Genomic DNA, 26,911 nt, shown 5'->3' with positions numbered 1-26,911 from the left:
AGAATGAAAGCTGTTAAAGAGTAGGAAAATAAGAGAGGAACATCATTGTTTCTTCTTTAAGAGGTAGGACACACTTTGCATTTTCTCTGTGATCAGAGTGAGAAATTTTAAGAGAACATCATACCCCAGTGGGGCAGTCAAAGGCAGTGATTCGGGGAGCAATGAGAAGTGGACTTTTGGGTATTGGGGCTCTACTGGGATCGCTCATCTCTCCTAGCAAAGGGATCCAAGAAAACATCAGAAAGAGCAAAGGAAAGCTGCATGTTTATCCCGGGTCTGCACGTTGCTGGGGCAGCCATTCACATAAGGCCCATGCTTGCCAATCTGTAAGCAGGTGTGAGGAAGGTGTGCTGTTCTGGAACCAACCAAAACTCTGGCAAAAGAGTGCTGTTGGGGTGGTAAGAGAATCCCAGATGTGGTGCCAAGAGCCTGGGTGCCAGCTCTGACTGTGTCCTTAGCTGTTCTCTGGGCTCCAGCTTCTGCTTCTGTAAAACGGGAGGCTGTAATTGGGTGACTATCAAAACTCTTTCCAGAACTAGTATCCTCTGGCTGATCAGGGAATTACACTGGGATGTTGGGAGTGGAGTGGGGGTGGAGGGCTATTATATCAATACCATGATATAATATAGGAGAAACAAGTTGTGCATGACTTTAGAAATCATTAAGCAACAGTGATGAAAGAATGGGGATGGGGTCGGTGCAGAGACACACACCCCAGCAAAAACCTGGGAGAGACAGCAAGACTTGTACTCACCGTGGCGTATAAGGCGGAGTAAATGCTGAGAGCAGCGTGTTTGGAGGGAAAGGACCTCCGAGCCTTTTCTATCACTTCCAGGTCCCCAGTGCAAATGTTCCCATTGTTTATGAACTGGTGGTGCGCTTGGCAGTCTGTACTGGTGTAGTTCGGCTTGCACACGGTCAGGAAGTACGGCGTTAGGTGCCCGGTGACAACTTGTCCGGCGTTTACAAAAATGTCAGTAGCAAAAAGTCCAAATGCAAACACCCCTATGAGAAGATTTAAAATAATTAGGAGTGAAGACATACCCCATCAATTGGTTTTGCCCCTAAGAGGAAACAGAGCAGTGAGAGTCTGTGATCTATCGAAAAGATCCTAAGTCCTTCCCAGAGTCGCACTGCCCCCTCACTTTCGTCTTTCTGGGGAGTGGTGCCTGCTTCCCAAATCACCATTTCTTCTAAATTTACACAGACATTCTACTGTTAGCATTGTATTATTCTGTATAAGTAATGTAAAAGTACAGTCTAATAAAAGGAACTTGAATTTTGGAGTCATATAGCCCTGGGCTCCAGTCTCACCTTTGACTCGTTCACGGTATAAAGTATTTACCTTCTTTGAACATCCATAGCCTCAGTTGCAAGAATAGGGTAGTTTGGGAAAATAAGACAGGCACCATAGCAGGTATTTTGTACATACGTTAGCAGTTCTCTTTCCTTACACAAAATACGTTCATTCTATTTGGAAATACAAATATTCCTAGCAGGAATATCATGGCAGGTGAGAGTGAATGAGGTTTTCAGGGAATTGTCTCTAAAAAAGAAAGATCATTTCAGAAACTTTGAATTGGATGTTTCATTTGATGTCGGAAACAGGAAACGAGAACAAAGAAAAGGTGTTAGACAAATGGTGTTGACTGTCTTAGTTTCCTATTGCTGCTGTAACAAGTTACCACAAACTTAGTGGCTTAAAACAACACAAACATACCCTCTTAAAATTCTGGAAGCCAGAAGTCTGAGATAGATTTCATTAGACTAAACTCAGGGTGTAGGCAGGGCTGTGTTCCTTGTGAAGGCTCAGGGTATAATCCGTTCCTTGCCTCTTCTGTCTTCTAGAAGTTGTCTTCATTCCGTGTTTCATGGCCCCTTTGCAGCAATTGACATCCCTGTGACTTCTGCTCCCATCGTCACAGCTCCTCTGACTCTGACCCTCCTGCCTGTCTCCTAAGGACCCTTGTGATTACATTCGGTCCATCTGGATAATCCAGGATAATCCCCCATCTCAAGACCTTTAATCACACCTGAATTCCCTTTTGTCATGGAAGGTAACATTCACAATTTCCAGGGACAAGGCCATCTTGTGCTGGGGAGGGGGCCATTATTCTGACTTTGCTGTTTGGCTGAGAACCCTGTAGGTAGGCTACCTTCCTCCGTTTTATCTGTTCTCTGGTAAATACCACAGGATTAGCTCCAATAAGCTTGAATATAGATAAAGAGAATTCCTTATGGGAATTCTCGGGAATTCCCAACACGGGAAGCCGTGTTGTGAATTTCAAAGCCTGTGTATTATATCTATATGTTATCTGTTAACAGCATCGAGGGAGGCTGTGTAGAGCTAAGGTACTACAAGTCGCTTGAGAGAATGAAGAAGGTATTCCAAATGCAACTCAAGGAGAGGCAGGCAAGGTGAGAGGCAGTGTTAACCCTTGTGAATGTCAAGAGTCTGCTATACTTTCAATTAAATGTCTACCCAACTTTTATTCCCATATGCAATATCCTGAATCTGCAAATTGTGCTTGTTTCAACGCCCCAGAGTTGATCCATTATAGCAGAAGCGAAGACAAGTTTGGCTGAAACCTTCATCCGGTTTTCATTCTGATCTGTATTGATTGCCATAATTTTCCTTTTCGTGGCTTTGCCAAAATGTGCTTTATCACAATGAGAATTGGCTCTTCTGATAGCTTCGGCTGGCTCACACCCACAGGGTCTGACCCTGGGAGCAGACATCCACTCAGTCATCATTCCTGGCAGTTTTCACCCCCAGGTCCTTGAACTCCGAATGGTTGGAAATTTTTTTACATCTTTAAGTAAGATCCTCAAAGACCGGGTCTCTGGCTCTTTCAAGGGGCAATAAGTCTGTCCAGACATACTTTTCCAGGAAACTAGGGTAATTTATGATTTGAAAAAGGAAAAGTGACAGCATTTTCTTCTGGCACTTCATTTGTCAGGAGTTGTTTCCAACTAGGGCAGGTTTGCTCTTCGTGAGGCAGAGGATTTCTCGGCTCCTTGGATCAGTGTCTAAGGCGCCAGCTCCGTGGTCACAGAGATTCGGGGACTGTCAGCTCCCCACTGTCCTCTGCGCTGTTGCTGAAAGCTGCTTTCTCTGCTTCTCTTTGCCTCCTCTGGGTTATGTCAGCTTCTCCTAATGGCTTAACAAGCGTCTGCTTCCCAAACATGTCATTTTGGTGCATTCGATCTAGCTTCAGAAGGGGACCGTGTCAGCAGGGGAAGTCCACCTGCCCAGTGCACGCCGCACCAAGAAAGGGCGGGAGAACCTGCAGACAATGCCAGATCATACAGGGCTGTTGTAAAGAAACTCAAACCATCCCTCTGTTACTTATCCCTGAGCTGCTTATGAGTATTTTTATAAAGTACTGGAAGCTAAAAACAGCTTTCGAGTCTGAGTGAAGCACCACTTATGGTCTCCTGTATTGTAAGGTATGATTCGAAGGAGGTGTTTTAAAAATGTCTATGTATCCTAGTTTGGTATCTAAAATTCAAGTGAGACCATAGTTTTGAAATTAAGACATTTTTCACTCCTGTACCGCACCCCACCGCCCCCCAACCTTGGCTGGTTCTGTGTGTCTGATGGCTCTGCTCCATCAGTGGTGTTTCTTGCATTGGGGGGGCTGATTATATTTCTGAATGGATTTTCAAATTTACAACAGACAAAAAAGTCTAAAGGTAAAGCACTTTTGATTGGCCAGAGCTATGTGCTGGAGATACTTGTTGTTATTGCTGTTGCTTTGTTTGTTCAGAATTCTGAAGAGGCTTGGTTTAGAAGATCGAGAGCTATAGCCTAGCCCTAGAGCATGTGAGAACTGAGTTTCTAAAATCACCATAGAGCAGGGCAGGATGTAGATGCAGCTGTCACACAAGGAGGAGATAGAACCCTGCCTGCTCTGGCTAAAGGAATGAAGAGGCACTTCCATGCTCCCTGCCTCATGCTGGGGTCAAACTTCAGGGGCTGGGCGATAAGAATCTTCAGAATGATTTTTGGAAATTCAGATAAAGGGCATCCTATGCCTCTCTGGGCGTAGCTCCGGAACCCTGAAAACCCCCTAGGGAAGTTTCACATCTAGGTTGGCACCAGAGAGACAGGGCAACTGCATCATCCATGGCTGAGGGAGGGTAAAACTGGTTGAGGAGAGGCTTGGAAGTAGGACAAAGAGACTGGCACCTACCGATGATGTCCATGGTTTTGTCATGGCGACATGGATTGTCCAAGGAAACCTGACCTTGCCTCCTCTTTGTGGCCTAGAAGAATTTAATGGACACATGCTAGGCTAGTTAAAGGATAAAGAAAGGTAAAGATGAAGGTGTCCCTCATGTTTTCCCCCTTGGGGTTTCACCTGGACCCTATCTGATCTTAGATGGCACATTGTTGGACAAATTAAGATCTTCGATCACTAGCAATTAAGACATGGAGTAAAATTGTGTGGTTCCTGCTATGGAATCCGCGCAGGGTTCCAGCCCTTTCACTCCACCAAGAATGCAGTGGCAACAGTGACATAACCAGGCAACAGGGGTGATGAGGATCTTTAAAGCCCCCGATAGTTGGCCTACTGGTAGACAATAATAGGGCTCATCCCAGGAGACCTTCAGAACTGGGCGAAATATAATAAGCAGACTGCCCTGTGTTGAGGAGGACTCTGTTGCTGTCCACCAAGCAGACCTTCATAAGGAAGCCTAGACCCAGGCAGTAGAGCAATAATTATCAGAGGCTGATGAAGGACAAGTTCCTTTTTTTTCTTTTTTGAGACAGGGTCTTTCTCTCTCTGTCACCCGGGCTGGAGTGCAGTGATGCAGCCATAGCTCACTGTAGCCTCCAAGTCCTGGCTCAAGTGAACCTCCTGCCTCAGCCTCCTGAGTAGCTGGGACTACAGGCACATGCCACCACACCCGGCTAATTTTTCTTATTTTTTGTAGAGACCGTGTCTTGCTATGTTGGCCTGGCTGGTCTCAAACTCTTGGCCTCAAGTAATCCTCCTGCCTCAGCCTCCCAAAGGGATGGGATTAGTGTGGTGGTGTGAGCCACCACACCCAGCCCCAGTTCCTTTTAAGCTCAAACAGCCTGTGACTGTAGGTAGAGCCTCCAAACAGAAGGCCGAATGTTCTGTACTAAATTATAAATGTGTAATTTTCCAGCTAAAATGGTACTTTGCTGACAGCTTCTGATGGATTAACTCTCAATCATCCACTAAAGTACACATGACAGTGAAAAAAGATGAAAAATAGTGACACTGAGAGGTAGGACTGATGCCAACCCACAGGGAGAACCAGTGAGAGGTTTCCACCACCAGTAACCTATGTGGGAAGGATGTTTAGTATCTCCTCTCCCTCTCTCTCCCTCCCTCCCTGCCCCACCCCATGGAAAACTCAAGCTTCCCTCAGAAGACAGACCACAGGAGAAAACACAGGGGACATTTTCCTTTCTCCTCAACTGCCCCCTGACTCTGAGAGCCAGGATTTTAGACTCCTCAGAAAACAGGGCTGCTATCTGGATGAGTTCTCTCTGAATTTTCCTGCAGACTGTCTCCTCTCCTACCTCACTTCCCTGAATGAACTTAGAGACACACCTCTGGACAAGAACTAGGTGGGAGGTCGCAGGGGTGCAGGCCCAGGCACCTTGCGTTCCCAGTGCACAAGCTCTGCGTGCTGTGCAGGCCAGCACGTGCTGGCCCTGCTCTGTGTGCCCTCTGTCTACAGAGCACCAGTGAACCCAGCAGCCAGGACGGGAGGAGATGCCGGTTCACTAGAGTTGCAGAGCTCCAGTAGGAAGGCTGCTGACCAGGGATTCAGCTCAGAGCTGTGCACGTCTGCTCTCAGGCGTAGCTCTGGAGAGTGGGCCAAGACAGAGTCACACTTCTGTCTGTTGGCAAATGCTCACTGTGTACAGATCTTGCCCCACATAAGAGTGAACAGGGAGAAATAAACAATCACGTATCACGTGGGGTCTTGGAAAAATACTATTTTCAACTGGTATGGTACCATTCTTTCATATTCCTTGTTTCAGTAGGAACCTTACATTTGTGTGGATTATTCAAAAGTCCATCTCTCACATTAGAATTGTAAAATATACAAGCTTTATAAGAGTAGGAACATATTCATTCTTGCTTATCATTGTATTCTTAGTACCTAGTATCAAACTTGGCACATAGTAAACATTCAATAGAAATTTGTGGAATCAACAAATTGCTAAAGAAACTTTAGAGAAGATTAACAGGAGAAGATAAAAGAGCATAGGAACTTGTCCATATTTTCTTTTTTAAATTTAATTTTTTTTTTTTTTTTTTGAGACAGGGTTTCACTCTCTCGCCTGGGCATGAGGGTAGTGACATCATCATGCTCACAGCAACCTCAGATTCCTGGGCTCAAGCGATCCTCCCACCTCAGCCTACTGTGTAGTTGGGTCTACAGGCATGTGCCACCACGTGTGGCTACTTTTTCTATTTTTTTGTAGAGACAGAGTCTTGCTGTGTTTCTTAGGCTGGTCTCAAACTCCTAGACTCAACAATCCTCCTGCCTCAGCCTCCTAAAGTGCTAAGATTACAGGTGTGAACCACAAGGCACAGCCCATATTTTCCAATCTATGTTGATGTTTCACATCCCTGAGTCTATAGAATGTAGGGTTGACAAATCATTTAGCATGTAAGTTGTAGGGATTGCATCTCTTTTTATAAATTTCACAAAATCCAGTATAGTACTGAACACCTGGAAAATAGGATAATTGAAAACTGGGACGTTATAAGTGTCTCATGAATTGGGAAACTTACAAATCATAACTTGAAAATCAAAGCATTCTGTTTTCAAGGCAGCGAGAATGAAAAAAATCTTATCACATGAAGATCTATGCTATACACAGGAAACACTTCTTATTGGAGACATTGGTGAAGCACGTGGAATTGAAGTCATGATGAACAGTTTTACTTGGACTCGTACCTGTTAGAAATGTCCCCATTTCTGATTCTGAGAAGTTACAATGGTTGTCAGTTTACATATAACACATGGGCACATAAAAGCATGGCTCCCACACATTTTCATGTGGGGAAACTAGCACTGGGTACTTTACAAAAGAAAAGGATAGCGAAAAAGAAAAACAAGCTATGTGGGTTAAGTTGGTCCGTTACTCTGCACCTATGTGAAAAGGGAAGGGGAGGGATGTTCCCACCCTGAGAGGTCCTGGCAACCACTGCCCCACTCCTCCCTCAACATTCCTTCTCAACCTCTTATCAGTAATTGCAAAGACAACGATTCTTTTGTCTCTGTATAGTAAAACGTTGTAATGAAAGAGAATTAAAGAGGTACTATGTTGTGTGATTGAGAATGCTTAGCATTTCCTTGTTTTCAAAACTTAACCAGCTTTGTGAATCTTTTAGTGGTAGCTCTTCTATCAGGAGGCTCACAAAACAAGGAAACTTGCCCTCAAATCAGTTTCTGACCTGTTTTGGTTGCAAAAATGATAGGAAATCTTATCCCACACAGATGTGTGCAAGCAGATGGCATGGGTTCACCAACACCCTTTTCAGCGAAGGAAAGGGAACACTTAAGGAATTCCTATGTTCGGTTTCCTCAAACTACTAGCCGTTGAATTCTGATCCAACTACTAGCTCTCAATTCGAGATCACATCTTTCATTAAGTCACCATTGTAAACGGAATACAGGATACAAAGACATGGTTGCAGTTCCTTTTGCTTTTTCTTTTGCCACATCAAGGTCCCCAGCGGAAAATCTCAATGGATAAAGTAACTCAGCTGTTGCCAATGTGACCTCAATTCAGCTGTAAAGACTATCTCTTCAGGAAACAACTTTTTTTGTTGTTGTTGAGACAGAGTCTTGCTATGTTGCTCAGGCTAGAGTGCAATGGTGTCATCATAGCCCACTGTAACCTAAAACTCCTGGGCTCAAGCAATCCTCTTGCCTCAGCCTTTTGAGTAACTGTGACTACAGGCATGTGCCATCATACCTGGCTAATTTTTTTTTTTTTATATTTTTTGTAGAGATGGGGTCTTGCTATATTGCCCAGGCTGGTTTTAAACTCCTGGACTCAAGTGATCCTCCTGCCTTGGCCTCCCAAAGTGCTAGGATTACAGGCATGAGCCACTGCACCCAACCTAGGAAACTACTATTTTTTTAGGAAAAGGAAAAATGGTGAAATGTTTTTTCCTTAACATGCTTTATTCAAACTGGAAGTTTCTTAATGCAGATAAGTTATTTGCAGTTACCATTTTCATCCCATTTCCTTATAAGGATGTCCTGAGCTGATGAGATGTTTGAATATGACTGCCATGGATACTAGGTAGAAGTACTCACAATAAAGATAAGGGTAGCTAATATATTGTGCTCAGTATATACTAGGTACTGTACTAAGTGCTTTGTGATATTAGTTCACCTAATGCTCACCACAACTCTGTGTGATGGACACTTGTTATCTCCACATTTCACAGATGAGGAAATTGTGGTACAGAGAGGTCAATTAACTTAACCAAGTTCACACAGCTAATAAGTAGAGGAACTTGGCTTAGAAACTAAACAGTATGGCTCCGGAGTCCATATTCTCAATCATAATCCTCTAAGTTTATTTTTTTCATGTATTTTAAAAAATTTATTGGTAAGCATCAGGCCATAAAAACGTTTTAGTTTATGCTTGGTAGTGTATGCACACAAGGCACTAAGAAGAAGCAAGGATTGATAGCACGTCCCTGATGAAATGTATTGCACTTGTTACAACGGAACAAGAATTCCTCAATTTCGTAGTCACAATCTTCCACCAAGAATGTGATGGAATAGCTGTGGTATACGATCATTTAATAAGACACTTTTCTCGTCTCTTTGGCAATGAATCTGACTCTTTGTAGTATGATGCAAATGCAATTGGTGCAAAATTGATCCATATACATTAACTATTTTACTTCAAAAAGAAGTTTCTGACAAAATTGAATACACTAGTTCCTCAGATAGTAAATTTAAGGGATTTATAGAATAAGAATTCTGTGGTCTGTCTCCTTTAGATGCTATGCAAACACCAAAGGCTGGCAAAAGTCTCCTTGTCTTAATGGCATGGTTTAAATCACAAGAATAGATTTCATTTAACTCAATTAATATGAACCTTAGTTATTCTATCTATAAAATGGGTTTAAATAACAGGGGGCTATTGAAATCATTGAAAATAGTTGTAAAAACACCCCGTAAATTGTGAGCTTTATATAGATATTAGCTGCTGTTGTAACCGAGGGAAGCAGATATTACTATAACTGAGGGAAGTAGTTATAAATTAATCATAAAATTATGTGTTAAATGAAGGAAAGAGATAAGAAACCCATAAGTATAACAGTCTAAAATAAATATTCAACTGTGTTATTTATCCTTTGTGTTAATGAAGCACCTTTTGCAACATAAGCTGGTGGTTTTTAAAAAATACTTTGCATTTGTCATTATTTTAATTACTCATAAGTGAAGATGAAAAATAAGATAATGAGTAATCAATCTGAAAACACCTATTTTTACAAATGAAAGAATGAACAAATACATTTTTACTTCCTCAAGGCATAAAACCTGCGTGACTTTTTTTTCTTTTAAAAAAGAGACAGGGTCTCACTCTTGCTCAGGCTGGTCTTAAACTCTTGAGTGCAAGTGATCCCCCTGCCTTGGCCTCCGAGAGTGCCAGGATTACAGGCATGAGCCACCGCGCCTGGCCTTAAAACCACGTGACTTCTTGACAACAGGGTTTTATCTCGAGTGTTGTCTTTACTCCTCCTTTCACAGGACAGTTCCTTGGTGCTTTTATCTCTCAAATGTCCAACTCTCTCACCACCTAGCCTCTACACATCTTCTCAGTCCCTCTAGGCAGTTTGGATTCAAATACTGATCGACAGAGGTGAAAAATTCTAAAAGTTTGCCAGAGGCAATGGTAACTTCAAAATAAAATGGAGGCTGTGGATGCAGCTAAACCTACAAACTATTCCCTGGGTACAGAGCACATATGGAGAAAGAAGTGTATCTACCAAGGAATCTAGAAACGGGAATATCCAAGCCTGGATTTTCAGAGGGTTGCCAGGATCCCTCCAAGTGTGTTTGTGATTGCACGTTCGTACGTTGCTGAAGCTGAAGCTGATCTGAATCTATTCCCGTTTCTACCGCAAGCCCGCGTGGGTGGCAGCCAGCCCTGGTGATTTATAGATACCGATCTGGTGCTGTTGTCCTCTGCTTGATGCTTTTCCTAATCACTTTTTATGTTCTAATGTAATAATTTAAATTGTTTCCAAAACCCTTTTATTTTTTTCAATAATGGAAAGCTTTGAAACCACTCTTTTCTGTTGGGAGTCATTGCAGATGTTCAGAGAGCATTTTTGTGCCTTACTGGGCCTAATTGTCATACAACAGTATAGCAAAAAATATTTGTAACTTTAAGATGTCTTTGAAATATACTTGTTTTCTTAGTAATTATCAACTGAGGGTAATCCTGCCCCCAGGGGACATTTCGCCATTTTTGATTGTCACTAGTGTAGGCTAGCGAAGGAGGAGGTGCTACTGGCATCTGGTAGATAGAGGCCAGGGATGCTATTGAACATCCTACAGTGCACACAGGCCTTGCTCTTGGTACTTTTCTTTTACGGTCTGGACTCATGGCTCAGAAAAAAAGTTGGGTGCCTGGGCACTGTGACTTATTTTTAGGCTACCTGGACAGGTTGAACTTCCTCAGCCATCACACATTCCCTGGACAGCTGGTTCCCTGGCATTTGTCCCTGTCTTGATTGCTCTTCCCTACTATGAGGTCACTGTCAACTCAATTCTCACTGGATAACAGTCTCCTGTCTCCATTTGAAATTGTGTATCTGTCCCTATAAAGCCCCTCTTTCCTTTCCGTAGTTATTTTTCTCCAGAACACTTACCTTCTAACACTATAATTTACTTATTTTGTTTAATGTCTGGCTTCCTCCATTAGAATATAAACTCAATGAGGGCACATTTCTATTTGGTTTACTAATGTCCTCAACACTTTCATCCGTGCCCAGCATGTAGTAAGTGTTCAATAAGTCATTTGTTCAAAGTTGAATGAACATGACCAGTCCCCCAGCCTATATGCTAATTATAAGCACTGAATGTGAGCACAAATGAACTGAATCAAATAGTGTCTCTTTTCAGATAAAGTACATTTAAATGACTTTCAAAATTGAGAAGGATTTTCTAGTTCTTAAAGGCTGACATTAAGCTTGTCTCAGGGTATCAATTCTTACAACCATAAAACACCATGACCTTTGAAAATGCATTTAAAATACTCATGCTTCATTTAGATCACACTTAATTTATGGCAATTAATTAGTGTTATGTGAATTAGCTGTTTACCACGGCACTTTCCATTCTGTCCAGTGCTACCTAATCCTTGGACCTGACCTAAACGGCAGAAGACTTAGTTGGTGTTTAATTACATTTTTATTAGAAATAACAATGGAACAACTATGTGACCCACCAAATGAAAACACTATTATGAATAGCTTCTGGATGAAGGCTATTTTAGGTGCTAATAGCTTAATCTTGGTATGTTTGGATCAGTTTTTTTTTTTTTTTTAATGAACTCAGAAGAAAGTAGCTATTCAGGAAGGGAAAGTTAATTTGCTTTTCCTTCTATACAGCAAACGAACCAAAAACCCTCATCAAATTCTAATGCTTTCTATTCATTACTTTTAATATTAAATCAAAATGTTACTATCTAATAATATTTATAAGAATATTTTTACTCAAGAATATTTAAAAATTGAATTTATCTGAACTTCATACATTTTGGAGAGAATGTGACTTCCTGATTTAGTCTTTGCTACTGAAAAAGAAATGCAGGGCTTTATCTCTCCTGAGAACGTAAATCTGTGTATTGTTGCCATGTAGTGTGCTACCAAACAAAATGGTACAAGAAGGAAAAGGAATGGAGAGGGAAAAAATATGACATGGAGAAGTCGAAATATGGGTTTCTAATTTCACTGCATTTGCTTTTATAAAATGTTGGTCAAATTTGTTAGTTCAGCCAGTTCCTTTCCTGACTTCCCACATCATGTAAACACACCTTGAGAAACTATACAACAGTTTAGAAATGGGTAGAGGAGTTGAACTATGTGTGTTTATACTTAAAACGTGGGAGGCGAGGCATCCTTCTGATAACGAGTACCTTGGGAAAAAACGTAGTGTTGGATTTGTGAATCAGAGGAATTCAATTCCCTCTGTCAAGGTCGACACAATTAGCATCTGCTAAAGGGGGAGATGATTTCATTTGAACATTTCCTATTTGACTTCACTATTCTTGCTATTTTCTTATTTGGGATCTGTAGGGCAGAGGCTTCAAGTCTATGCCACACAGAATAGAGAAGACAAAGAATTAGAGAACCATGGTGTCATTTCAGCTCTCCTGTGTACATTGAAGACCATGTTAGAGAACTTGGCCGTGCTTTTGGATAGCCTCTATTTTGACACCCACCTTTTTTGTTAAATTAGTATTCTGATTTTTAAAATTATACATTCATAATAAAAAAATTAAAATTACATAATAATAGAAAACAAAAAAATTATTTGCTCACTATCCTACAACTCAGAAATGACAACAGTTAATTTTTAGTGTATTTCCTTTGGGTCTCTTTATGGGTCACATACACATACAAACACATATAATGTTGTATCCTTTTTATTCTGAAATAATTATAGATTCATAGTGTTCTGACATCACATAACAAATCATGAGTATTCTCCATTAAAAATAATACAATTTTCTGAGGTGACAACTATGGTGGTAGAATTATTGTTAAAAAACTGTTAGATATTTCTAATTTATATTATGATAAAATAATTTTAGTCCATAAAATCTCCATTTTTCTGATCATTTCCTTAGGATAGATTATTTGAAGCAGAATTTCAGGCCAAAAGGACAGTTACTTTTCAAGGCTATTGGAATATACTGTCAAACTGCAATGCAGAAAGGTTGTATCAACTTACTCTCACCAGAAATGTACTAGAATCCCAAGTTTTTCTCATCCTTGAAAGCACAAAGCATCGTTTTCTTAAATTTTGATAATTCATTGGCCTTTTTTGCAATGTGAAGCTGATGGTATTTGCTGAGAAATACTATTTGTAATGGATTCTAGAATAATTACATAAGCTGCAAAAGAAAAGTCATGCAATTTCAGCTTAATTAGAATGGTTAGCTGAAACAGTTGTCATTTTTCAATTTCAATTGCACAGTATGTATTTTGGTGGCTTCTGGGCTAGAAAAAAAAGACTGTTAAGCTCTTTACAATAACATTTCTAGCACATTTTGATTACTACCTTATTTTACCCTAATTTTTCCAAAGGAAACATTTCCATTTAAAGGGTCTTTGTTCTAAGTCGTTCATTTTCTTCTTGTGAAAAAATTAATTCATATATACTCAGAGAGAATAAGTTACTCTCCTCAAGATAAATAGACCCCTTCCCTCACCTCTCCACCTCCAACCCTCCCGTATAAAAAGTCAGAACAGGCTTCTCCAGCCTTCTCTTAGAGACTGCCTTATTTATGCACTTTGATTTCCTTGAACTAAGCTGAAGAGTAGTAAGAAAGTTAAACAGGAGGCAAATGAATATTTAAGAATCAGCATTTATGAAAATAGTTTTAGGCAATCTGTGATTTAACAAAGTTTATCTCTGCTCTCACTCGTCTTCCTCCCTGCCTAATAAAACCCCCGCATTTATTGAAAACCTGTGTGCCAGGCACTCTGTGAGATGCTGTTAATACAGAGTGAAAAAGATAGAGTCCCTACTCTTTAAGGGATTACAAATTAATAGCAATAATACATTTGAGTAATTACAATAGCCTATAAGTGCCTACAACAGATGTAGGTGCAAGGCTTAGTGTCGGGGCCTAGAAGACAAGGTGCAACTAGTTGTCTGGGCTGGTAAAAGGTAATGTTTAAACATCATTATGAAGGATGAGTAGGATTTGGTCAGCTTTTAAAGTGAGGAGGTGGCGTTGGAATATTCTGGGCAGAAGGAGCAGCACACGAACAGGCTCTGAGGCAAGGCATCACATGGTCCTTTGGACGGCCTGTGAAGCAGTTTAGCCTGGCGGGAGAAGAGGTTCTCCTATGGGAGTGGCTTGAGTTGAGGCTGGGGACATGTGAGGACCTCAGATCAGGAAGGGCTCTGTAGGCTATGTTAAGAACACTGGAAATCCATTGAAAGGTTTTAAGCAGAGAAATGATTTATTCTTCATATTTCTGCTTCAGAAAGATCAATGGTCTTAACCAATGCAAAATGGTCAATAGATGGTACTTCTGTGGGGCTGGGGTGAATGAAGTGAAGTTGCAAGACAAGATGGAGGGAGACCACTTAAAGAGACAAGAAATTTTAATGCCCTACACCAGTGGTTCTCAAACTTTAGCATGCATCAGAATCACCTAGACAACTTGTTAAAACAGATGATCAGGCTAGAACCCCGGATTTTCTGATTCCATAGGTTTGGGATGAGGCCTAAGAATTAGCATTCCTAACAAGTCCCCAGATGGCTTAGGATGTCCCCTAGGTTTTCAACGTCAGCAACTGAGCAGATCCTGGTGTTATATGACAAAAGAAGGAAAGCATGAGGCAAGTCTTTTTTTACTCAGCAATTCCCCCCTGCCTTTCAATGCTGTTTCCTCTAATTCTCCAAGTTTTACTCATTACCTGTTAGCTATCTCTCTGCTCTAGTACCCCTTCCTTGCAAACAACACCTCATGCTGCTGAACTCTAACTGACCTCACTGGAATGTCTCCGGCTTATGCCCCCAGGATCCAGCTATTAGTTTATTATGATAGATCCAAATGGACTAATGTGTCATTGATTATGACTATGAGAATTTGATGCTCCTTCAAGGTGACAAATTTCTACTTAACAGTGGTTTTCCTGAAGCCATGCCTCAGCCCAATGTAGTGTCTCAAGTGGGAATTACAGGCACACAAGAAAGGCAATCTGGAGGGTTCATTCCTGGATGGTAGGGGTCTTCTGACATCCCTCAATGGACAAAGACTTGCTCTGCTAATGCACAGAGGCCTATATAAATGACAAATGCTAGTTAAAATTTCTATTTTTTGGACCCTTTCCTAGCTGGAGTGGGTTACAAATAGGTATGACTTACCTTTGCCAAGGAAAAATAACAGTGACTTTTAAAGATACTCCATTTAATTGTAATAACCCTCTGTTCTGAATAGCCAGCTTTCATTATATTTGTAGAAACTAGATCAGACACTGATCATAAGATCTTCTTCCCTGAATCAAATTACGTACATGTGTACATGCATGTATATGCACACTCCTTGGGAAAAGTCACTTTACCCCGTTTTCTATCAGATTCTTCATATGTACAACTAGGACCATAAAATACCTTGCAAGGTGTTGGGTGGATTATATGAAGTAAAAAATATCTAGTTCAGCGTTTTGTATAATATTCACTCTCCTCCTCTTTATCCCTTGATGATTTGTTACCTAGCCACTCTGTGAATTGATCAAACTCTGGACATCTTTGAAAGGAACTATTGTCTGGAATGAATGAACTAGACAGTAGCAGCATCATGTTGATCAGGGTACATCCGATGAGTCAACTACAGACTTCCATAATCTGCAAAAACTTTTATTCTGCAAATACCATCAGTAAACACCTGAGACTATCTTAATGTTAAGGGGTGCTTCTTTTTTATTATTTATTTTTTATTTCGGCATATTATGGGGGTACAAATGCTTAGGGGGATGGACACACTTGAAGGGTTACTTCTTTTAATTTAGATTTTCTTAGGCTTGCCACTATGCTACTTCCCTCATTCCCATTCCAATCAGAAGTTATTGCATATTTGATTTTGAGATGGTCATTTGCTTATTACTTGAAGAAATTCAACCCATTCCTACAACAGGAAAAAAAAAAAAGGATTAAGGATTACCAAAAAGGTTGTTAAAAGCATGCTATATTCTGGCATTCCCTTTCTTAGTTGTCAGTTCTGTGTGTTCTAAATGGTATCATAGCTTGTTTTAATATCACCCATGTTCACACTTTGGGAGTTTTGTCATGGCTTCCAGGAGAATCTGATAAGTAGGTATTTACAGGATCTTATTTGGACACTGTAATAGTTATCATCTAATAGAGTACTTAATGCATAGGAACTCTGCAAGAGCTCTATTCCTACCCATACCCATACACATTCATTCCCATATCTATAAGCATCATGCATAGCACCTCGAGAGTTTTTATGAAAGTCCTAGAGGGACATAGAAAATGTCTTCATTACTCCTTGTAATGAGCAATAAAAGTATTTGTTTTCCAACTTTGGAAAGGCATTATTTTCAAAAAAAAAAACCTTGATGGATGACATTTCCCACCCTGTTAAATTTCCTGCATAACAAAATTACTAGATAAGAAGTCTTGGTCAGGAAACTTGATTATTTCTAAATTCATTTTGTTGGTGTCCCTACATTTGTCTGCTTCAGATCAGGGTATATAGCATCCTGCAGTCAATATGAAAATATATGTCCAAGGAGAATCTGAGACAAATGCTATGTAGTGAAAAAAAATCACAATTGAAATCATTCATAAGACAATTTAATAAGTACTGTACTGCTTCAAGAGTCAATAATTTGGCTTGGTACTAGGATCAGGCTGTTTCCATACTTCCTGCAAAATCCCCAAAGCAGCCCTTGCTTTTAAAGTTGATAGTTTCATAGTTTATCTTATCAAGCGTGTTCACCTTTTGTAAGTTGTACCTACATGTGAGGGCTCAGTTCAGCATGCTCTTGTACTCACCTGTGAATCTTATGATCCTTCGGAGTAATGGGTTCAGGTAACAGCACTCTCCGGTCAGAATTGTTTTCTCCTGAGCAATCAGGGATTCTCTTGTTGATTTTATGAAATACATGGATATTTCACCAATAAAAATCTGGGGAAGGAATGTTTAAGAAATGTCAAGTTGAAGAGTTATTTCGTAAGAGGGACCAATGGCTTTATTTTCTTAAATAACTTTTAAGGTTCCACAATCCTTTTAAAGGATATCATGTTGGAGAGAGAGAGAGATAGTAGTTTGCATTTAGCACCTCAAAAGAATTAGAGAAAGCAATAACTGATCATATCAGATGGAGCTAAGTCTATAATATTAAATTCTAAGGTCATATAAAGACAATTTGAAATAATAAATCGTAATCGAATTTATGACAGGATCATGCTGGGATTGAATCTTTTTTTTTAACTCAGTGTGTGAGCTACAATGATGAGGAATGATTCAGCCAACGTGCCCAAGAAGGCATTATGTACATACATCACAAGTTAAGTGAGACCTCACTTAACACTGTAACTTAACAACATATCATTGTTGAAAACGGACTGTAAGCAGAATGACATACCGTATACGCTACAGGAACTTAAGACTTGTTTATATCAATTAGCCTATGGTAAAAATGGTTTTGTTTGTTTCACTTAATGTTGTAGATAGGTTCTTAGAAACTGCATCTTAAGTGAGGATTTACCTACTGCATTATGTGGCAATACTACCCTTATTTACAGTAAGAATCCTTATTTGATCATGTTTGCCTGAGAGATATTTCTCCTACTGTGAACTGGTTGACTGTCCCTTGCTTATTATTGGCACCTCTCTCTTGTTATCTTGAACTAATAAATATATATATTACCATTTAAATCATAATACCCTTAGGAGATTGGAAGCTCCCTAATGGCAGGGACCATATCTTATATTTCTTTATTACCTTTGTAGAACAGCATATTCTCATTTACAACAAGGAACAGGCATGAGGCAGGTTTTCACCAAATCTGACACTGCCACAACTGAAGACTGAGACCCATCAATGAAGAATAAAAAGTTAATTACTATAATCTATTGAATATTGGGTGTCAGGCACTTTAGCATAGTATTTTTCATGCTCACAAGATCCCTACTGTAATTATCCTTGCTTTATGGGTGAGGAGTGAAAGTTCACCAAGTTTAAGTAATTTACCCACTGCAAACAGATGGCACATGGAGGCACTGGGATTAGTATCCAGGTCAACTGGGTTTCAAAGTCCATATTTCCTACCATGTCATATGCCATTTTCATTTTCCTAATCCTAATTTCAACATTGACCTGGGAGAATGCGATCTTATAGATAGTCTTCTTTGCTATACACAGACCTATGATTTTAGAGAAAACTTGTCAATGTTTTAAGAATTCCCATATCTCATATTCCTCCTGTCATTTTGGAATATCTATTTAGATGAATAAAGATGATGATTTAATAAAAAGCACACGGGTAATGGAAATTAAAGTATAAAATTTCAAAACTGGAATCATTTGTAAAGGTTGTTCCCTTCCCTTTATGGGTGAGGAAACCGAGGGTCTCAGGAACTTGTACACACACAGCCAGAGAGACGGTGTTGGAAGCAACTATAGAATATGACCCGCAGTTCTATTTCCACTGCTCTATTCTATCTCATTCTTTAACATGATGTGAGTCTTTCTGCATTTGAGGCATACTGCATTTAACCTGTTTTGTTTCCTCAATGTTAAGTACACATTTAGCAACTATTTTTTACTGAGTCACTACTATGTACAATGTGGTAGTTAAAAGGAAGAGCTCTGAAGCTGGACTTTCTTGGCTTCAAAGCTAGGGTTTGTGACTTACTAGTTTTGATGACCTTGAACAAATTGTTTAACCTTTCTGTGCCTCAGTTATCTGTACAGTCAGGATGAGAGTGTCTCTGTCTAATCAAATATATACACATATGCACATGCACACACGTGTGTGTATATGCATTGCTTAGAACAGTGCCTGGAACATAATATGCACTATATGAGAGGCAGGAGTTCAATAAGAACTGCGTTCACATTGTTGTCATCATTGTTACCATTATATTATCATTAAAAAGCACTTCGCCAGATCACTGGGGAAGCAGATTCCAAGAGGTTAAAATAAAAGAATCCTGTCCTCCATAAGTACATAATCTGCTGAGGAACACACACACACACACATGTTGTAACATCAGATTATGTCTTATATACATTACAAGGTGCTAAGAGGCCAGCGATTTTGGGTAGAAGGAGGGGATTTCTCTCCTCTAGGAAAACCAGGTTTGCTCCAGTCAGTTTTCATCCCTAATGCCAAATGTACCTCATAGCTAGGCGACCACTGCTTGTTGCGTACTGACAGTATGCCATCTTTATTTATAGGAGGACCTTCTCCCTTTTCCACAAGCACTTGATCCAGACCTCTGTTATAGTTCTTACCCATCACATGGAAAAGGCCAATCTAGCCCTAAAGACCCCAAGTTCCTCCCATCGACGGCCACTGATATCTTCATTTTTGCTCCCACCACCTGCCCAGAATCTGGAATGTTTTGCTCTTAAAAAAAAAAAAAAGGTTTAATGTGAATTTTATTTAGAAGGGAAGAAAAGTAGACTGCACATTTTATGTGGTCTAGAGAATTCTTGCTGTCTTATAGGCAATGAGGCCCCTGACAGCCCCATAGCTCAGCGAGGCCTTTGGAGTTCTCTTGGATTCACGACCCGCTTCCCTGGAGACATCCTAAATCTGAATGCAGTGACCTTGAAATGGACGGTACTGGTTCACGCTGACATTAGAGAGAAAATGGGGAAGGGAGAGGATAACAAAGAACCATCGAAAAACAGAAGTCATTAAATGTACAGGCTAAGATGATTGTTAAGAGTCACAAAATAGCTTAAGTATTTTGACAGAAAGCTATTTTAAAAACTTTAGTAGCTACATTTAGTCTAGCACTAAATTTATTATTACTACATCTTAGCCAGAATTTTTTTTTTTTAATTGAACAAAATGATCCTCAGCCTTTCAGTCTGAAGATTCTGTTTTACAGCACCGTCACGCTCTAAAAAGTGACAAAGCTTCCTTGGGGTTGGAGGCTCCTTGGGATTCAGCACCAGCCCCAGCAGAGTTGGGGCAGATGTATAGAATAACGTGGTACCCTGGGGGCTGAATCAGAGAGAAATCCACCAAGGGGCGCCAGCGAAATCCGAAACAGGGGCTCAGCACTGGCACAGAGGAGCCAAGCAAGTGTGAACCGGGGTGGAAAGCAGGCGGGAATAGACAGAGTTCAGGGTCACAGGCAAACAACAGCCCAGCACAGATCACCTTGGCAGGCAGTGTCTTGATACGCCTGTGCAAAGTTACAAATACTTTGCGCCTAACATCCCTTGGTATTAACAAGGACTTGATGCTCTGCCATGTAAAAATATTCAAACGCCTTTAAGAACTCAGCTTTCTCTCTTTTCTCGTAAGAACCATCTCTGCCAAAATAAGGTGCCAAGAGGCTTTGTTTGTCCCTAATGTATATGATGAAACTGCACAACCGTTTTTCATCTCAGTGAACAGATGGGGAGAAATTCATGCATGATTGGATAAATAAAATAGCATTTCCTTGAGGGAGCTTTCCCTGGTTCTACAGACTAGATTAGGTGTACTTAATTGAATCTCTTACCTTGTGCTTCTCTTTTCTAGCTCTTATCACGATTACATGCTATTGTGTTTCTTAGGGGGTGTCTTGTTTGTCTCATCCTTGGTTGTACCCCCGGAGCCTAGCCTAGTATAAGTACAAAGTAGTTGCTCAATGTTGAACAAAGTAAGTGTATCAGATTAATGAAGGTCCTTTAGAATACAGGTTTCACTAAGCAGACGATAAAGAAAAAAAAATGATTTGTATCATTTATCTCTCCAGATCCAGTGAAAATGTCACTGCCTTAGGTGGAAACTTTGTCAGGCCCCTGTCACTGCTGAAGCACATTATACAGATCTCTACCCAATTAACTGAATTACTGTTTGTATATCCCTCTTCATTTGTCTGTGATCTCCTTGAGGGAAGTTTTGCCTTTCCTTGTACAGTGCCTTGAACAGAGCCTGGTAAACATCAGGCTCAACTGAATCCTTAAAGAATCTACTTGTGGATAGAACCTTAATTTCTCTGAATATAGAAATCACAGAATTCTTGATGTATTGCTTAAGAATAATTAAAAATCAGGGACTAAATAACGAGTTCACTAAATAAACTATCTCTTTTACTAAATTTACTTATTTACTCATTCAGTATACAACAATTTGGGGGAGGGAGTATGTACTCTGTGCCTGGCATTATGCTACCACTGGAAACACAGAAGTGAACAGATACATAGTGGGGGAATACAAATGATACATGCCATACAACGTGTGGTATTGTGATATAAGAATTATATACATACTGGTTTCTGCCCCCAGTGCCTCAGACTAAGCTCCTAAGACCTTTGTGATTTCCCAAGTGACCGAAGCATCTTTTGTTCTAATGAAGTGACCTGGTGGGCTCCTGGATAGCTTAAGGATGGGGGCTGGTTGCCAGGGGAACCAACATGTGATTAGTGGGTTGGGACTTTCAGACCCACTCCCACCTCTGGGGAGGGGAGAGGGGTTAAGGTTGAGTCAATCATCAATGGCTAGTGATTTAATCACTTAGGCCTACATAATGAAGCCTCCATGAAAAGCCCAAAAGGACTGGGTTCAGGGAGCTTCAGGACTGCTTACACGTGGAGGTACCTGGAGGGTGGTGCATCCAGAGAGGGGATGGACGCTCCGTACCCCTTCCCGCATACCTTGCTCTATCCATCTCTTCCATCTGCCTGTTCATCTATATCCTTTGAAACATTTTATGATAAACATTTATAGTAAACATTAGTAAAGTGTTTCCCTGAGTTCTGTGAGCCATTTTAGCAAATTAATGGAACCTGAGGAGGGGGTCGTAGGAACCCTGGTTTATAGCCATTTGGTCAGAAATGTAGGTGACAACCTACCTCTTGCAAGTGGATTTGGAAGTGGGGATAGTCTCATCAACTGAGCCCTCAACCTGCGAGATCTGATGCTGTCTCCAGGTAGATAGAGTCAGAATTAAGTTAAACTAAAGGACATCCAGCTGGTGTCCACTGGAGAACTGCCTGGGGTGTGTGGAGGGGGCACACCTGGTGACAGAGTGTTGTGTTGAGTGATGTGTAAAAGAATAGAAAAAGCTTTTTTCTTTGGAAATGTCGTGCAATTACACATGATTAAAAAATAAACCAGAGAAATGGAAGAGCGAATGACGGACACACGAGACTATCTAATCAAAGAAATAAGCATTGTTTGACTCAGCTATTTCAGAAGCCCAAAACATTCTTGCTCTATAGGAAAGGAGATGTGCAAACTCTAGAAATTCTCCATTCAGTGAGGCTTTCCACTAATTACACAAGGGGGCAAAACAAGATGTAGAGTGAGAAAATTTACACACAACCTATTCTCATTAAAACGCATGAGTGTGGACACATGAGGATTTTAACAAAATCATTCCAAGGTATACCAGGCTAAAAAGAACTTATGCAAAAGGGTATGGTACTCAAATCCACAAATAAAATGTTCTTAGACTCTCATGTCAAAAGTGGTAAGTGGTACAAGGATTGTTACTGTCAGCCAACAGCATTCAAATCACAAATGAGATAGAGAGCATAAAAGAAAAAGAGCGAAGGGCATATGATAATGTGTATATCTAGATGCTGACATAATGCTGGAATATATTAAGTGATAATGAATATTTGCTTAAGAAATAAAAGGAGGGAGGGGGGAATTTTATAATTAAAATGTAGTGAGATATTCTTGGCTTTCAGTTAAAGCTATGATGGACATAAATGTTGCTGATAAAACAATACAGTTCTCATGTGCCAATGAATGGGCCTCGGGAACATTTATTTCCCTGTATTTTACTGACTGCCCATAGGGGTCCATTCACTGGGTCATATAGTCCCATACAGGGCCTGATTCTGCTTGGAGAGAGGGAGATCATGAAAGTAAGGGGTCTTTCCTCTTTCTGCCAAGCTTTCAGCTCACGTCAGATGCCATGTTGTGTATGATGGCAGATTTGTGGCTCTGGTTTTGGCAATGGCTGGGCTCTTCCATCTGTACCTTTGCTACACTCCTCTGCCTCAATCTATTACTCTGCTCAGAGAGCAGCTGAGGCGTGCAGGACTCTCCATGTTTTTGGACCTGGTTGTTGTGCCTACTTTGGCCTTTCTGATTGTTGACTAACATACGTCGTAATACTCATGGCAAACGAGAGTATCCTCCAGTGAGAGATAGTCAAGGCCAAACTAGATCTGGCAATGAATGAACTGCAAATGCATTCCATTGGTTCATCTCTCATCCCCCAAGTATGCAAGCTAGAATCCCAACTGACATATAACCTTTGCATAACACTGAATATGCTTTAAGTAATGATAACCGTTCTATCGTGAAAAAGTTATCTTTTAAACAAGGAAACCCAAACAGCAAATATAACCCTCAAACATAATGCAACCAGTTTGGTGTGTTATCTTTTAGGCTGCATTTCTTCACAAATTTATTCTATTTTTTTAAGAATTGGAGATAAAATCATACATATTGAGTTGACAGATAAAATTGTACATATTGAGTATAATATGATGTCTTAAAGCCATCCTGCAACTTTACTGAACTTGTTTATTATTTCTAACAGTTTTTTGGTAGTGTCTTTAGGGTTTTCCATATATAAGATCAGGTCATGTGCAAACAGGGACAATTTAACTTCTTCGTTTCCAGTTTGGATACCTTTTCTTTCTTTCTCTTGCCTAACCGCTCTGGCTAGGACTTCCAGTACTATGTTGAATAGAAATGGTGACAGTGGGCATTGTTTTCTTATTCCAGATCTTCGAGAAAAAAACCTTTTCTTTATTGAATATGATGTTAGCTGTGGGTTTATCACATATGGCCTTTATTGTGTTGAGGTGTATTTTTTTATACCCAATTTGATGAGTTTTTTTTTTTTAAATCTTGAAATAATGAATTTTGTCAAGTTCTTTTTATGCATTTATTGAAATGATCATATGGTTTTTTATTCCTCATTCTGTTAATATGATATATTACATTTGCTGATTTGCATGTATTAAACCATCCTTTCCTCCCTGGGATGAATCCCACTCATTTATGGTGAATGATCTTTTTAATGGGATGTTGAATTTTGTTTGTTGGTACTTTGTTGAGGATTTTTGCATCTGTGTTTATCAGGGAAATTGACCTGTAGTTTTCTGTTTTTGTAGTGTCTTTGCGGCTTTGGTATTAGACAAGGACATGTAATTTTGGCCTATAAAATGAGTTTGGAAGTAGCCCCTCCTCTTCAATTCTTTGAAAGAGTTTGAGAAGAATTGATATCAGTTCTTCTTTAAATGTTTGGTAGAATTGAGTAGTGAAGCCATCAAGTCCTGGGCTTTTATTTGATGGGAGACTTTTTATTACCAATTCAATATCCTTACTCATTATTGGTCTATTCACATTTTCTATTTCTTCTTAATTTCAATCTTGGTAGGTTGCATGTGTCCAGGAACTTATCTTTTTCTTAATAGTCTCTTATGATCCTTTGTATTTCTGTGATATCAGCTGTAATGTCTTTCTCATCTGATTTTATTTGAGTCTTCATTTTTTTAATCTAGCCGAATGTTTATTGATTTTGTTTATCTTTTCAAAAAACCAACTCTTCATTTTATTGATCTTTTCTATTGTTTTTCTAGTATTTATTTCTTCTCTGATCTTTATTATTTCCCTCCTTCTAATAACTTTGGGCTTAGTTTGTTCTCATTTTTCTTGTTCCTTGAGATACAATATTAGATTATTTGAGAACTTTTTTTTATGTAGGCATTTATTGACATAAACTTCTCTTTTAGAACTGCTTTTGTTGTATCCTACAAGTTCTAGTCTGTTGTATTTCTATTTTTTTCTCAAGAAATATTTAAATTTCCCTTTTAATTTTTTCATTGACCCATTGGTTGCTCAAGAGCATGTTGTTTAATTTCTATGTGTTTGTGAAATTTCTGAAGTTTCTCTTGTTATTGATTTTTTAGTTTTATACAATTATGGTCAGAAAAGACACTTGATATGATCTTAAAGACTTTTATTGTACTTAATATATGATCTATCCTGAAGAATGTTCCATGTGCACTTAGAACAATATATATTCTGCAGCTGTTGGACGAAATGTTCTGTATATTTTTGTTAGTCCATTTGGTCTGGCATGTAGTTTAAGTCTGATGTTTCCTTATTGATTTTTTTTTATTTGGATCTGTTCATTGCTGAAAGTGGAATGTTGAAGATTCCTACTATTGTACTGCAGTCTATCTGTCCCTTCAGATCTATTAATATTTACTTTATATATTTAGATGCTATGATTTGGGTTCATATATGTTTAAAATTGTTATATCCTCTGGCTTAATTGACCTCTTTATTATAACTGTCTTTGTCTCTTTTGACAGATTCTGACTTAAAGTTTATTTTATCTGATATAAGTATAGCTATTCCTACTCTTTTAGTTTACATTTGCATATATTTTTTCCATCCCTTCACTTTCACTTTATGTGTGTACTTACAGGTGAAGTAAGTCTTTTGTAGGCAGCATATAGTTGGGTCTTTTTTTTCATCCTTTTATCCATTCTATGTCTTTTGATTGTAGAATTAATCCAATTAAATTCAGGGTAATTGACTTACTACTAATTGCTGTCTAGTTGTTTTATAAACCCTTTGCTTCTTTCTTCATCTCTTGCTATCTTCCTTTGTGGTAAAGTGATTGTCTCTAATGGTATGTTTGGATTCTTTTTATTTTTTAAATCTCTACTATAGGCTTATGTTTTATGGTTACCATGAGGCTTAAAATAAATATAGTCATAACAGGTTGTTTTAAGCTGATAACAACTTAACTTTGATTACCAAAAAAAAAAAAAATCCTCTACACTTTTACTCCACTTCCCTACACACACATTTTCAATTTATGTCATAATTTACATCTTTTTAGACTGCATCTCTCTTAAAAAATTATTGTAGTTATTATTTTTAATAGTTTTGTCTTTTAACCTCATACTAAAGTTATAAGTGATTTACATACCACCATTATGGTATTATAGTATTCTAAATTTGATTGTTCACTTACTTTTACCAGTGAGTTTTATACTTTCAGATGTTTTCATGTTATTCTTCAGCATCATCTCTTTCCATTTAAAGAATTCCCTTTAGCATTTCTTGTAAGACTAGTGGTGATGAACTCCCTCAGGTTTTGTCTGGGAAAGTCTTTATCTTTCTATCATTACTGAAGAATATCTTTGCTGGATTCATTATTCTTGGTTGACATTTTTTTCCTTCAGCACTTTGAATATATCATCCTACTCTTTCCTAGCCTGTACATATTCTGCCGAGAAATCTGCTGATAGCTATTTTGAAGATCCCTTATATGTTATTTGCTTCTTTCCTCTTTCTGCTTTCAGGACCCTTGCTTTGTCTTTGACTTTTGACAGTTTGTATTGAGTTTGACTGGAGAGCTTTGGCCTTCATGTACCTGGATATTTACATCTTTCTCCAGGTTTGAAAATTTTTCTGCTATTATTTTAAAAAATAAACTTTCTACCCCTTTGTCTTTCTCTTCTCCTTAACTCCTATGACTTGAATATTTGTTTTTCCTGATGCTTTCTGATAAATCCTGTAAGCTTTCTCTATTATTTTTCATTATTTTTTCTCCTCTAACTGTATATTTTCAAATAACCTATCCTTCAGTCTACAAATTCTTTCTTCTGCTTGATCAATTCTGCTGTTGATACTCTACTGCATTTTCATTTTGTTCATTGTAATTTTTAGCTCTTGAATTTGTTTGATTTGTTTTTATTATTTCAATCTCTGTTAAATTTTTCATTCTAGTCACTTACTGTTTTCTTCATTATATTGAATTTTTGTCTCTGTATTGAAGTTCACTGAATAACCTTAAAACAGTTATTTCGAATTCTTTGTCAGGCAGTTTATACTTCTCTATTTCTTTGGGGTTAGTTACCGGTGCTTTATTTTGTCCCTTTGGTGATGTCATGT

The 26,911-nt window shown here is 39.1% G+C and overlaps 1 protein-coding gene across 2 annotated transcripts in view; it reads right to left on the bottom strand.

Annotated features, from left to right (window-relative positions):
• Positions 1-26,911, bottom strand: part of LOC105805412 (lipid phosphate phosphatase-related protein type 1) — a 347,088-nt gene that overhangs the window by 12,857 nt on the left and 307,320 nt on the right. For both annotated transcript variants that reach the window (XM_012638306.1, XM_012638307.1), the window contains exons 4-5: positions 16,796-16,928; positions 755-1,005 (exon numbers count right to left, since the gene is read on the bottom strand). In XM_012638306.1, the coding sequence (XP_012493760.1) occupies positions 755-1,005; positions 16,796-16,928 (384 nt within the window). The remainder of the gene's footprint in view (positions 1-754; positions 1,006-16,795; positions 16,929-26,911) is intronic.

Source organism: Propithecus coquereli, unplaced genomic scaffold (genome assembly GCF_000956105.1).
Source record: "Propithecus coquereli isolate 6110/MARCELLA unplaced genomic scaffold, Pcoq_1.0 Scaffold128, whole genome shotgun sequence".
Lineage (NCBI taxonomy): Eukaryota > Metazoa > Chordata > Mammalia > Primates > Indriidae > Propithecus > Propithecus coquereli.
Note: the sequence above shows the minus strand (reverse complement) of the source record. Positions and strands in the feature narration are given on the sequence as shown.